This window comes from Pholcus phalangioides, unplaced genomic scaffold (assembly GCF_987345545.1).
Source record: "Pholcus phalangioides strain wild (caught in Gottingen) unplaced genomic scaffold, Ppha-v1.0 ptg000001l_1, whole genome shotgun sequence".
In the NCBI taxonomy this organism is placed as follows: domain Eukaryota; kingdom Metazoa; phylum Arthropoda; class Arachnida; order Araneae; family Pholcidae; genus Pholcus; species Pholcus phalangioides.
Window position 1 is genome coordinate 7479557 of NW_028301594.1, and position 12944 is coordinate 7492500.

Genomic DNA, 12944 nt, shown 5'->3' on the forward strand with positions numbered 1-12944 from the left:
GTTCTTACAAAGTCTTGTTCAACCAACATTCTAATGAACCTAATAAAATGTGTAAAATCTCTAGATCATTTTTGTTAAATCAAATCCTTTTTGTCTATGCTTTGTCAAATTTTGTCCTCCCTCTTGTAATGTTTTAACTAATTTTTTTTTAGCTACTTTACTAAATTTTTTTTTCGACTATTGCTGATCATTTTTGGCCTATATATAAATCAAGGGCTTGGTAAATTGAAAAATTAAAAAATTAGGTGCCATTAAAAGATCTATAATACATGTTTATGGGAGCCCAAAAGTTCTCTCTTGGCCCAAAATTGTTTTTCTTTTCTGGAGCTTATTGACCTCTTTTATGTTGGTACATCCACTGACCTGGAATTTGTCAAACCCTCTGTCTAGTACAGGGGTGGCAAACAGCTGGCCTGTGGCCCGCGACAGGGTAAATGTACCGTGAAAAAATTAAATTTGTGATCATTATTTGAACTATCGGTTCCAAGAGCAGATTTCTTTATTAACAAACTGCTTACAAACTACAAACTTATTTCTAGTGACGAAATTAGTTTAATTACTGACTTATTAATTGAATTAATAATGGAGCGTCTTATACACCGAAGTTGCGCCACTGATGCGGCCCGCGACGCTATAGCTGACCTTTATGTTGGCCCGCGAACAGAAAGAAGTTCGCCACCCCTGGTCTAGTACAAACAGCACCCCCGGCCCTCAGGCTAAGATCTTTGCGGGGGGGCCTTCAGTCAAACTTTCCACTGGCCCTTCTATAGTTAATTTATAGTGTGAAAAGCAAAAACTGAGATGAGAATTTTTTACCGGGCCCCAGGGTTAGAGCCCTGACAGCTCCATTGTGGGGGACCATGACAACACCTCTTTTGAAGGTGTTGGTTTCCGTCCCATCACGTCCCCGGGGGCACCCGACCAGAAACAAAAGTATCTGGTTGGGAACCACTGATAGTCAATTGGTGGTGTGATTTTGATATGCCAAGAATTTTTTTTTGCTTGGGACACTAAAGATTCAATATTAAGCATTTTCGTGCAGATCAAATTCATAGAATATTAAGCATTTTCATTCAGATTAAATTCAACGAATACAAAGCGTTTTCATTGAGGTCAAATTCATAAAGTACGAAGCATCTTCATTTAAAGATCAAATTCATTAAGTAAAAAGCATTTTCATTCGGATCCAAGTTCGTTCAATTTTCTAGTGCAGTAATGTATTCTGGTATTCCGATTGCTTTGAATGTGCTATCGTGAAAATTATGATCTTTTTCCTCGAAATATTTTTTATGAAAGTTGTTTATTATCCATTGATTGGATGAAATCGCTCCAGTAGTATTTTCTCCAATGCTTTGATAAGATAGTTCTTTTTTCTGCCTGCTCTGTTTCGGCTGTTTTTCGCCGTTGACCCCCTTTGCTACTGCCTCTGTTGTCATGGAAACAGTGTACTAGTTTTGTTATCTAAACGCCAACATGAACATCATTTGAAGATTATGCTATTCAAAGTGACCCAATGCTGTTGCGTCAGGAATTTGGCATAGCGATAACTGTTTGTGGTTTTATGAGAATGAATTTTTTTTTTAATGGGTTTGAAAAACTTTTAGTTAACGAATCTCGGAATAAATGCCATTTTTTTCCTAAATAGATTTCTTACTAAGGAATGGTTCATCGGGAGGAGGTTGCAGGCAAATCTTTTCTATTAATGTGACAAGTGAGGTAGGGATCTCTCAGGAACCTTCTTGCCTGATCACATAGTGAGAACGTAGTGCACACACATAGTACAGTGGTATGTACCTACTCTCGATAATCCGGCCCATCCAGTAATCCGGCGTTTTTTAGGCGGATATTCTTCGAGTATATATATAAAAGAGGAAAACATGTCACTGTCTGACAAGGGCGTAGCGAGGGGGACTTGTGGGGGGGGGTCTGGTCCTCCCCCCCGAAATGTGAGAAAATTACTGAAAAAAGGGAAAAAGATGGCCAAATCCATTGTTCTGTCACTTTGGTTCCCCCCCCCCGAAGTGAAAGTGGTTCCCCCCCCCCCCCGAACGAAATTTCTGGCTACGCCCCTGATGTTTGAGCGCAGAAATTTATATTATTTGAATGGGCTTTTTCAATTGACTTCCAGTAATCCGGCGATTTCGGTAATCCAGCGCACACTGATCTGATATGTGCCGGAGTAGCGAGATTCTCCTGTAATGCTACAGTAAAAGACGATCAGAAAAAGCTTCTTCACTCCTCTTCCCCGTTATTTTATTGGATTAACTGTTTTATCAAATATATTCACAACCTTTCTTCATTGGACCTGGGTGAACTTCAATATTTTTTCAAGTACACTACATCTTTCATCTAAGTGACCCCAGATGTTGAATTCATTTTTCAAATCCAAAGCATTCCCATGAATTTCGTAGCTGTGCCTTTCGTCTATTCGTATAACCCTAGAATGTTACAAAACTTGATTGATTAAAGTGTCCTTGTTCAGTAATAATAAACGCATTAAAACTTCCATCTCTGAACTGCATCGACTTGAAACATTTTCAACGTTCATGACCCATTTAAAATGCGAGTCATCCGGTCAAGATACGTTAGTCGCTCCGAGCAACGATGAATTTTTCACCGGTGAGCCAGCCAAATTACTTGAACGCTGGCCATAATAGCGGTTTTCTTCTTTTAAAAGGGAGGGGGGGGGCAGAGAATTCTATTTAGCCTTTATGTACGGGCTCTCTCTTTGGACAAATATTTTTCTTTTGGTGACATTCAAATCGATAATACATTTTTTCCTCGCGCCCTATTCCTGTGCTTCCCCTCTCCCCAGAACTAAGCGCATTTCTAAATCCTCGTTGCTCATTAAGTTGGGTGACATTTTCACTTCAAATATTTTTCTCGCTGATAATTTCTTTGTATGGTTAGTTATGAAGTGCCTCTACTCAGAAATCGGGGAATTGTTCACATGGTGACAGTTTGTGATTTTTAGCATATTGTATATGTGTAGCTGCGTGATAACGGCTCATTCGTGATTTCGATCCCAGTATTTCGTGGTCCCAGTGTTCGTTTCATAGAAAAATAGAAAGGAATGGGATTTGATCTTTAAATAGTGTAATTCTACCGCTGCTCATTTTCCTATTAATCAACATATTTGAGATAATGGGGCGGGGGGCGGCGGCTCAAATGCCTCAGTACCCTAGGTTTCGGCGCTTATGCCAGGAGTTGCAGTAGTATGCATATGTTTTTGCTTCTCCTGAAAAGTTGAATCAAACGCACTTGCAAAGTTTTCACGCTATCGATATATGCATACACACACAAGCTGTATTCTGTGGACGAAATCCTAAACTACAAGAAAAGGCTCCATCAAAGACCATCCCTAGTTAAACATTTGTTCCAGGTGCAGGCCTCATTTGAATTGTGAATATTATTACCATAATATGTTCAAAATTGAAAAAAAAATATCAAGTTTTTAAATTGTAAGCCGTTTCTGGTCCGCTGGTCGCCAGTTTGCGGCTCTTTTACGCCAGTGGTTCTCAACCTTTGGAAGCGTGCGGCACGGTTGATGTCTTTATTTTTTGTTAGGCGGAGGCCCGGTCATACACACAGGGTGCTGAACCCATTTAGGTCAAGATAAATTTCTGATCTGAGTAAATATATGTTTTCGTACAGCTGTTAAAGGATTCATAGAGGGAGGGGTTTAAAGCTATCAAAAAGGGCTAAATATATTATAGAAATTTCATTGTTTTATTTGTACTGTCCAACATTAATGTGACAATTAACTGAATGCAAAGCTAATGTAAGTTACCTTCGACGTCTTTTTTTCCCCCGTCTATCATTTTTTTTGACACAATATAAACTTCAGTTCATTTTTTTTTGTCTTCTAATCGACAATATCACATTTTCAATAAATATCTTGTATTAAGTCCTATATTAAAAGTATAAAAAGATTTGTTTCGTGCTAGTTTGTGTTATTTTCATATGTCCAGTAAATAAATGTCTGGTATCTTAAATTTATCCAACCACATATAGTATTTTTTCTGCTTATAATTCAAGGATAATACGTTAAAAATATCATCTGAATTTGTTATTACGGATTTGTATCATTTGCAGTTTTTTCTGAGGTTCTAATATAAATATGTATATTTTCAAAACTAATAATATTTTTTTGGGAGATTCATAGATGTGCGAGTTAAAAAGAAATCGGTATTTCTTCTACAAAAACGTTATCAACAGCCTCTTCCATTCCTTGATTTCATCATTGATGAATGAAATTTGTATATACGGATTATATATACGCTACCGTGGACTTGTACAATGCCCAGTGTTATTTTTTCTCAGAGTTAGTGGTATGCGCATCATTTTCGATTGTACGCAAGAAAATGTGCTTTCTTAAATTTTTATTCAGAAGTTTTTAAATTGAATTTTTCTTTCAAGTTTACTTGAAAATTAACGAAGCCGTTAATGCGCAATATAGCCAGCGGTTAATGCGCAAGAACGAAATGCGAACTTTTTTTATAATTTAAGAAAATATTGCTCGTGATTGTGTCTTCCCGATCGATTAAGATCAGCAGAATTTCGAAGTCATTTTTTACCAATGAATGGGATAGATTTATGCTTGTTTTTTACTCCCATGCGCGAGTGACGCACTTGCGTCAGTGATAATTGTGTTGACGTCTACAGACAGTTCTTTTGGTGTGAACATATTTTTATTGCTGTTGACTAACCTTTCGAACTGGTGTTCTTTTTCCCAGCTTGGTAAACATTAGAATTGTCTATTGAGTTACTTAGAAAATGGGTAGGAGGGTTACATCTCTCTCTTCTTTCTGGCTGTTCTTAACTCAGCTGAGGAAATTCGGGTGCCTCATTCACACGATGGATAGTTCAAACAAGGCCGGAAAACCTTGAAATATTGGAAAAACAATCGACTTTTCTTTTTGACGAAACTATTTCCGAAAAATTCCGGATATATATTTTTTATTCAGAATTATGGGTACACCCATAAATGACATGCATTTTAAAGGGTTTGACTATTGTGATTAGATGATTTTTTTACAAGTCATCTAAAAAGAAATTTTATTTTCACAAATCAAAATTATTTGGGTAAATGTCACTAGTAACATTTTCGATTTAATGGTTAATTGGGGCCTGAATCGACAGCAGGCAATGGTATCGATACTTATTTACTCGATAATGCTTGGATAATACGATCTTTTTTTATGTTGCGGGAATTTCTGTGATCAGCTGATAAGTGAATCTCATTAATATGTGCAGTTTGCTGTTGGAAAAGGAATGCCGTCATGGATTTTTTTTTTGAATTCGTAATTTTCTGCGTATAATCCGCATATGAAAACTGGTTGTTACGTGTATCAATAATGATAAAATCTTGGTCATTTCTTCGACTCGCATCTGTGCGCCATGTGTTGCTTACGAATTTTTTTGTGAATTCTGTTTTAAAATATTGAGTTGGAATAAACTTCTCAGGAAAAAAAAAACAAAACCGGCAGACAATAGGTACTGCATACGCACTAAGAAATTAATTTTTTTTCCCGTATAAATCCGTGGATTTAGGCCAAATATAGATGAAAGAGCGGAGGTAAGACTTGAAAGTCTGGGCAGGGGGCATGATGATGTGAATTCATATACATGAGATCAGTCGACTCCGCCATTGACGATTGCATCCGTCCCCCCGTATCTCTGCCCATAGAAAAGAGAAAAAACTCCATAGAACTAACTACTCAACCGTACATGAACGCGTACTCTCTGGGGAATTTCTAACTAATTGGTGCATGACGGACAATGTTATGAAATACGAATTATTACGTTATTAACGTTATTGAACCCCGTTATAGCGGTCGCACCAACCCGCGTAGCGCCAGAAAATTTCAATGAACAATTCTTTCATATGCAGGGATTACACGGGTTCAAATCGTGATTCGTTATAACGGCAAACCCGTATAGTACTAGAATTCTGCTAAAAAAAAATGGTGGGGTTAAATAGGGATTTTACTATATTCCGTTTTGTGGGGGGGGGGGGGGAGAAAGGTCATGGTCGGCTTTGTTGTATATTCCGTCATATGATTGTCTAAGGTGCGCTTATAATGTGCTTCAAGTGAATCTCATCCATCTTCCAATCGGAAAGATCTGCCATCCATCTTCTAATTTGGAAAGAGGTACAGGAAGCTTTTTATGCCAATTTTAGTGATTATTGCAATAATTTTTTGTTATGGTATATAGCTTACATACTCCGTATAAACAAATATGAGCATGTGATAGAAATCACAATATAGACATTTTATTCATATGAGATGACCTCTTATTATTTCACAGGTGAAGAAAATTTTTTTTTCTTGGACAAATAAAAAGATTATAGACATTACAGTAAAACAAGGGCCTGTTCCTCGCAAGTTAGAGCCCTGAGCAAATAAAATTTTCAGGCCCACCTTTCTTGTATTGCTTTTTGAGGCATTGCTATCAAGTGTTATGTAACAATCATGCATAATTATCAAAATAAGTTCCGCTTTTTGGAAATATTGTACAGAAGGGGTGGGGAGAGGAATAGACTAAAACGCAAAAGAGCCAACTTTGGAGGCCCTAAAAATTTGTTGGATTGAGAAAGAGGAACTGAGTGAAACCTTTTTAGATACCCTCCCTACAATGGGCGGTTTTGAATAGACCCGCCCATAATCCTATACAACTGAGTATCCACAATACTATGTCGTGGATATTCTCACACTTGAACAGATTTTGATAAAAATCATAGGTGTCCAATTTAGGATCTATTGCTATGAGCAGCGAGTCTTTTTTTTTTTTTAATGATTCTATGACAATATTTTGTAAAGATGTGGGCAAACTGTTGAGTTATTTTATTTTTAATTGGCATTATTACTGTATTGTTTAGCATGCAATCAATATGTATTTTGGTTATCCTGAATCGTATTGCATCAATTGATGTCTAAGAAAATATTTCCAATTTTTTCTATTTGCAGTTGTAGGGGGAATTTCGGGAAGAGCCTGTTGGCTGTCTTCCATCACCAGCACCACCATAATGGAATCCGGATGCTGAGTGTGGTGCACGGAGATCTGAATCGGCTACAGAACCAAGTTAGAAACTATGTGGAGGATAAAATACGCCTCTGCCAGCCGGATAACATTCACATATGTGACGGCAGTGAGTCGGAGAATGATTATATGCTTAATTTGATGCAAAAGCAAGGGATCATCACTCCACTGCCTAAATATGAGAACTGGTAAAACTAATTTTTATAAAACATTTTCATTGCGGTATATTGCTATGTAAATAGCTTTGCACGATAAGTTCTTCAACCATTTTGGAGTTTGTGACTCTGCTGTTCTATAGTTCATGAGGAAAAAAAGCATGATGACTGAGAGAGATGTTTTGACACAAATCGGCATAACAAAGTTAAATGTAACATGAAATGCTAATCATTAATTGCAACATCAATCAATACTTTGCACATGCAAAATCAAACTCAAACATTGAGTACTATTTGGATACTGCTATGAACACAGTGATACTCACAAGAGCAACCGGTTGAAGATGACTGCTCTGTGATAGAATTATTTTTCTGTGTTTCAAAATCCATCAAAATGCTGTTATGAGGAAAAAACTTAGATGCAATCAGTGATAAATATTTGTCAATTGATCAATGCTTGGAAGAAATCAATAATATATATGCTTTTCTCAATAGTTGGTTGGCTCGAACTGATCCTGCCGATGTTGCCAGAGTTGAAAGTCTTACCTTCATGTGCACATCAAATAAAAGGGATACGATACCTATTCCTAAAGAAGGTGTCAAAGGCATGCTTGGAAACTGGCTCGCACCCAATGAATTTCATAAAGCATTCGACGAACGGTTTCCTGGTTGTATGAAAGGTAAATGATAGTTCTTGCTAAGAGGTTTTTTTTCTTTAATCTGCTTGTTTTTCCACAAGAGATGTTTGTTAAATTGTTACATATAGTGTTTTGAATTGTGATGTGGTTTTAACTTTGTGCAGATTGGGTGCCTTTTATGTTACAGGTTCTTAACTCAGGAGTCCTTGAAGAGATTTTTTTTAGACAGCCCAATTGGGCAATATTTTTTAGAACACAGAGATGTGTTCTTGAATGAGAAAAAGCATACTGAATGTTCTGTAAAGGGGTCCCTCGCCGCTCTTATCATATTGGCACAAAGGTTTTGTGGAATGCAAAGGTCAAGAACCCTTGCTTTGTGTAGGACTTGCTTCTGCCCTTTAAGTGGGTTTATAAATTTCAGTGATCAGCATTATAACTTGGGCAGTGGAAACAACCAAACCCTCTGCAAAATGCGACATCTTTTTCAAGAAGACTTTTTTTTCTCGGTTTTGCACAGGTGATGGTGTCCCCCCCCCCTAACTCCAAGAATAATAAAAAAAAAAACAGTGAAGAGAAATGCTCTCAAGATGTCTTATAATTTTGTAATTAATGAAATACAAAGCATCAAATTGGGCAAGATATAATTGCAGCTGAGAGGGTCAAGTGTGAGTAAGGCACCAACAAACACATACCTGGATTTCTTTTGATTTGATCCTCCATGACCTTCAAGTTATTTCAGCACGTGTTAGCATTATACAGACTTGATTGCTTTTCACTCTGAACAAGTAATAGGTACGTCTTCTACATTTGCATTTTTCAAGAAAGAAAGAGCTTTTGAGTAATGTTTACCCTGAAAGGAACACTCCTTTTTTACACACTGGTTACAATTCATGGATTACAAAACTCTTCATAATAGAGAGCTTTTGATCCTGATCCTTGGCCAATATTTCCTATCTTGTCTGTTCAACCCGTGCCAAATTTAAGTTAAAAGGCAAAAAAAAAAAAAGCTTGTCAATAAAAAAAACTCCAAAAATAGGTCCTGCACAGGTAGTTTTTTTTCTCAAGAAACACCAAAAATAGATCCGGCCCACGTAGAGATTTTTTCTTGAGGCACTCCTGTTTATCGTTAAACAAATTATTTGGATTTTTATTAACTACAAATTATTTAGATTATCTTATTGAGCGATGATTTCACAATCTTTTCTCTTTTAATTACTAGAAGGATTATTGTGCAATCATAGCTGTAATCGTGTAGAAATGATGACTAGAATTTATTGTTTTGATGCATTTAATAAAGGTTTTTACTTTGCAGGGAGAACTATGTATGTTATTCCATTCAGCATGGGGCCAATAGGATCTCCTTTGTCAAAAATTGGTGTACAGTTGACAGATTCTCCTTATGTTGTGGCGTGTATGAGGATTATGACAAGAGTTGGTGCTCCTGTGCTCAAAGTTTTGAAGGATGGTGAATTTGTTAAGTGTTTACATTCTGTTGGGCAACCCCTTCCGATGAAGAGTAAGTTTGTACCTCATTTATAATTAATTCATTAATTAATAGAGGAAAAACTATTTGTATCATGCATAAGCACCACAGAAAATTTAAAGCATGTATATGGTGATAATTTTCAATGAATACTGATGGTTTCTGGAAGTCCCTCTTAATTCAAGTTGACGGTGGTCAAGTGGTGCTGTTTAAATGTGGTGATTGCAATCTCATTTGTGAAGTGGAGCTATATGGGTGATGCCGTAGATACATGAAACAAGGAATTGTGAGGAAAAGATTTTGAATCATTTATTTTTATATCGATTCCTTCATTAAATGTTGGAAATGGCATCTCTGCCCACATTCCTACTCATACCAGATTCTTAATGCCTTTCACAAAATTTTAAGAGTTATCTATAATTTCAATTCCTCTGTGCTTGCCGAACTTCTCCACAGTTTGTTTCGTAATTGATAGCATATCTCCCTAACACAGTTTTGCTTCTCAAATAAAGTAACCATCCCAGTCTTTTAGTCAGTCTCCTGGCATCAAGCCTGGTTCAAACAATTATACTTCAATGTTAGAATATTTGTCACAACCTGTTCGATTTTCTACGAACCATAACTTGGACACCATTTTTTTTTCTAAGAGGTTGAACAAAAATATAAAAAATTATTGGTGCTTTGTTTGACAAAAATCTTTTTTCTACAAAAACATGACCAATTACCTATTCTTTTACTTCATTATTGGTAATGTGATTCACATCCATGGATTATAAGCAGGAAATTATGATATATCTGGGCAGTTGAGCCTTTCTGTGATTTTAAAAACAAAGCTATTCTCATTCTTTTTTTAATAGCCTACATATTTTTCATAAAGGTGGCTGAAAATTATAGAAATCAATGCAGTAAATTTGTGAATTGATTCAATATGTTCAGAAAGGTGTGGTTTTTATTTATGATGTACTTAGCGGTATTAAGCAGTTTTTGTTTCTGCTGTTCAATGATATCTATGTGCTCTTTTTTAAAATAATTTCAGTCTCGCCAATCAACAACTGGCCATGCAATCCGCAGAAAACTATAATTGCTCACATTCCAGACGAAAATGAAATTTGCTCATTCGGCAGTGGGTATGGAGGAAATTCTCTTCTGGGCAAGAAGTGTTTTGCATTGCGTATTGGATCAATATTGGCTAAGAGAGAAGGTTGGTTAGCTGAACATATGTTGGTAAGTAATGTATGCTGTAGCAATTTTTGCTTGCATTGTGGTTTAGTCTGTATCACTGGATTTTTGTGCTGTTTTATAGGCAGTGCTTGGCAAATCCAAGGTTGCCATGGTGACTAGAAAATCAGCATTGGCGCCTAAAGTTTTGTACATTTTATGATTGCTAAACTGGAGCGTAAGAAGGGCATAAAATGTTCTAATTTCATTGCAGTGTGTGCCTTCATAAGAAAAGGCCTCATTAAGTCGTGGAAAAATAAAAAAAAATATATGTATCAAAGACTGTTTTTCATAAGGAAAAATCATGCTTGGCTCTTTGGAAAATTTTTTGGCACCTAAATATCCTTTCTATTTGTCATGTCCTGCTTATTAGAAATATCTCATTGACTAAATGTTGAGGGACATGTCATAAGCTCATGAATCCCTGCCATAAATACTGTTTATTGGACTCATTGGAGTAAGGTTATAGAATTTCAAATGTCCCCGGACACTTAACAAATTTCAGTTCGTTGTGACATTCCCTGAAGAGCTACTAAACTATTATTGAACCACAAATTCCCCTCATACACATTTCTCAGGAGAATTTCAAACCAGATGGTGCATGTCAGAAAGTGGTTGTGTGAGAAAATACATGACCCTAACACACTTTGAGAAAAGTGTGCGCAGCGGATCTGAGGGGCGTCACGGCAAGCTGAAGATATTGATTTGTGTGCCTATTTATGCTTTAAAGTGATGCTTTTATAAGTGAAAATATCTAATAAACTATTCTGAAAGCCGCAGATGAACCATGGGAGGTGTTCAAGGGAGGTATGGGAGACAAATGCGAACCGCTACTTTAACTTATTTTTATTTATGATGTAAAAAATGTTTTTCAAAAAGCAAACCCCCATCCACAGCAGTCTGTAACATTGTACTAAAAGAAGTATTGAAACGATTTTATTCTCAAAAAATAACTTGCGGCACTCCTTGATTATTTTGCGATACTCTAAAGTGCTGTGCTATTATATTGTAATGATGATTACTTTTTATACGCACAAACTAATTATATTTCTATAATGGAAAAATACTGAACATTGTGATATAATACGAATATTTATCGATATAGCCGATGCTCATTTTTACAAGCTTGAACAATTAGTTCATAAATTTTAAAGTTTGCAAAGTTGACATTTCTGAGACGTGTTAGTGTGAAATATTTTTTTATGCCTTTTAGACATCATCTTAACAAGTTTTGACTAAATTGTAAATTGAAATATTGTTTTAAATAAAATTTTATGTATGTGAATTGCATAGTGATTAATATGAAATAATATGGTGAAAATATAGTGTGAATCGTATGCTATATTATATTTGTATTGCATATATTTCATAAACTTAAGATTAAATTTATTTTTGCAAATTTCAGATTCTTGGTATCACTAACCCAAAAGGTGTCAAGAAATATGTTGTTGCTGCTTTCCCAAGTGCCTGTGGTAAAACAAATTTAGCTATGATGAATCCAACATTGCCCGGTTACAAGGTTGAATGTGTAGGTGACGATATCTGTTGGATGAGGTTTGATGAAAGCGGGCAGCTAAGAGCCATCAATCCTGAGTATGGTTTTTTTGGTGTTGCTCCAGGTAATTTTTTTTACATAAAACAAAAGCGGGATGCCAAAAAATACAGGCAAAACTTGAAATACAAGGCAATCCAAAAATTGCCAGATTATTTCCTCTTCATATCCAAAGTTTAAATTGTATATGGGGTGATTCTAACAAAATTTGCCTAAATTGTGTTCCTTGCAGTTTACATTTGATATATTCGAGACAACTTTTTTTCATCAGCGTAATATTTATATTCCAGTTTCTGACAAGTCATCCACTCTGTTTTTTGATTTCTTTCATCAATAGATTTTTAAAATTTGCTTGAAGAAATTTCTATTTGTTAAGGCAAATGTCCCCCAGTCCATTTTTCAAATTTTGAAATAATAACTTCCTATCCCAAAACAAAAAAAAAAAATTTTCAATGTTTTTAGGACCAGTATATTTCCATATTTCATCTTTTTTTTATGATTTTAAATATTTTTATCAGTAGTTTGTAGACAAATGAAAATTTTACCCAGCTTTTTTTTCACCCATTCATGACATTAGGAAAACATTTGTTCATGTCCTACAAAACCAGTTGCTGCTACCTATCAAATTTTGTGGTGAGAATGTTAACAAGGATGTAGCCACCACTTGAACCTTCTTTTAAAGTGAATTAGAATTGTAAATTAATTCACAAATTAGGTTTATTTAGGAAAAAAAAGGTGTTTTTATTACATGTCCTTCTCCTGGCCATTTTGTTTTATGCGAGAAATATATAATTGAAAATTATTTTCACTTCACAATGTGTTTTTAGTTCTGACACATTTGTTATTCCTGAAAA

The 12944-nt window shown here is 35.7% G+C and overlaps 1 protein-coding gene across 2 annotated transcripts in view; it reads left to right on the top strand.

The window, feature by feature from the left end:
- LOC149089786 (phosphoenolpyruvate carboxykinase [GTP], mitochondrial-like) overlaps positions 1-12944 on the top strand; it is a 32273-nt gene that overhangs the window by 4606 nt on the left and 14723 nt on the right. For both annotated transcript variants that reach the window (XM_089247357.1, XM_089247381.1), the window contains exons 2-6: positions 6972-7232; positions 7695-7879; positions 9150-9353; positions 10357-10544; positions 11944-12157. In XM_089247357.1, coding sequence (XP_089103483.1) covers positions 6972-7232; positions 7695-7879; positions 9150-9353; positions 10357-10544; positions 11944-12157 — 1052 coding nt within the window. The remainder of the gene's footprint in view (positions 1-6971; positions 7233-7694; positions 7880-9149; positions 9354-10356; positions 10545-11943; positions 12158-12944) is intronic.